The following is a 1,724-nucleotide window of genomic DNA, read 5'->3' as shown; positions in this document are numbered from 1 at the left end:
TACACACAGTTAACAATTTATTAATTACCTATTCATGCGAAGTTCCAAACACAACAAATGACAAAATGTCTAAAATAGTTTTTAATTTTTTTATTTATCTCCAAAAACAACACAGAGTTTCACCTAAGTCATGACATATGTACACACGACGACGTGAACGTCACCCACGTCACTGTCACGCCTCCTCCTCCGTCTACACAAACACGACACTGACGTCATTGAGCGCCGCGGGACACGAGGATATCCACCAGTCGCGTATGTCCCTTGCGTCTCGCCACGTCGGCCGCTGTCTCCCCGTCGTTGTTCCTGGCGTTGATGTCCACCACGTTCAGTGACAGCACAAACTCCACCGTCTCCAAGTGTCCTCCAGCACAGGCGAGGTGAAGGATGTTGTTACCTCTCCCATTCACCAGTGACACATCGGCTCCTTTACCCACCAGGAGCTCCACCACCTCCCTGTGTTTCCACCGTGCTGCCTGCATCACCGGTGTCATGCTCCTCCCTCCTCTACAGTTGATGTCCACCACATTCAGAGACAGCACAAACTTCACCGTCTCCATGTCTCCTCCAAAACAGGCGCGGTGAAGGGCGTTGTCACCGACATAGTCCACCTGTGACACATCAGCTCCTTTACTCACCAGGAGCTCCACCACGTCTCTGTGTCCATGCCGTGCTGCCCTAATCAACGGTGTCAGGCTCAACCATCTACAGCTGGCGTCCACGCCCCGAGACAGGAGCCGCTTCACCTCCTCCAGGTTCCCGGCAACGCTGGCGACACCGAGGCGGTGGCAGTCTGCTGGTGATGGAGTCGCTGTAACACAAAGTAAACTCTGTACACTTCCAGACATCTTCGTCATACATCTACATGGTTCACACCTCAACGTGTTGACAATGACACGATACGTCATCGAACACTTCCAACATGGCTGACAATACAAGGATCAAGGGGAAGGACGACAGCTGGTTCATGTAATCAAGGATTATGTATTTAATTTTTAGAATCTTTCTGTTACATAAAATAGTTGTAACAATATTCTATGTATGCGTGGAGTGTTTTAACGTTTGATGAACTAAGCTTTATAAGATGATGCTGTCAGTACAGTTGCTGTTATATTAGGATAATAAGACATGACATTGGAGTATGTCAGCCTGTGTGTTTGTTGTTTTACGCCGCACTCAGCAGGAGTCCAGCAATACGATGGCGGAGTCTGGTACAGACAGACAGTCCAGTGGTTGACAACATGAGCACCAATCTGAAATACGATGACGATGATACGACTCTGTGCAGCTCGTTTATTGTTGGAGGGATTAAAGTGAGATCTTTCTGCCTGCTGGGTTCTCCCACCTACCCTGTGTCGGAGGCTTTTTTGTGGTAACTGGTGTCCCCTCGGTCCGACTCGGGCCACTCAAGGCTGAAACACAGAACATGCTGTTCAGAAAACTATACAGACCACATAAGCATTATACATACAAAATATGGCCATTCTACAAATTTTATGTATTTGAATGTTTTACTGATGAATATAATTTTAAATACGTTTATCGTAGTAGAGGTATACATATATTGCGACTAACAAATCACTCAAACGACTATATTAATATACAACACAAACATTGAGATTGCTGTTCATCTGAGCCGCGTGTCTGTACACGCCTTTTGGATTTAGCCTTATTGCGGTACTGTCAATTCAATTGTTGACTTGTTTCAGATTAATAGGATAATA

General features: G+C 46.1%; 1 protein-coding gene across 1 annotated transcript; it reads right to left on the bottom strand.

Moving 5' to 3' along the window:
• Positions 1–215: 215 nt before the first annotated feature.
• Positions 216–848, bottom strand: LOC124127775 (ankyrin repeat domain-containing protein 17-like). Its single transcript, XM_046491141.2, has one exon. The coding sequence runs from the start codon at positions 846–848 to the stop codon at positions 216–218; it is 633 nt and encodes a 210-aa protein (XP_046347097.2).
• Positions 849–1,724: the final 876 nt, after the last annotated feature.

Source organism: Haliotis rufescens, unplaced genomic scaffold, assembly GCF_023055435.1.
Source record: "Haliotis rufescens isolate VD_foot unplaced genomic scaffold, xgHalRufe1.0.p SCAF_14, whole genome shotgun sequence".
In the NCBI taxonomy this organism is placed as follows: Eukaryota; Metazoa; Mollusca; class Gastropoda; order Lepetellida; family Haliotidae; genus Haliotis; species Haliotis rufescens.
The sequence above is the reverse complement of the archived record's forward strand: the minus strand, read 5'-3'. Positions and strand labels throughout refer to the sequence as shown.

Coding starts and splice junctions, on each gene's coding strand:
- LOC124127775 (XM_046491141.2), bottom strand. CDS start 848: ATGTCTGGAAGTGTACAGAGTTTACTTTGTGTTACAGCGACTCCATCA.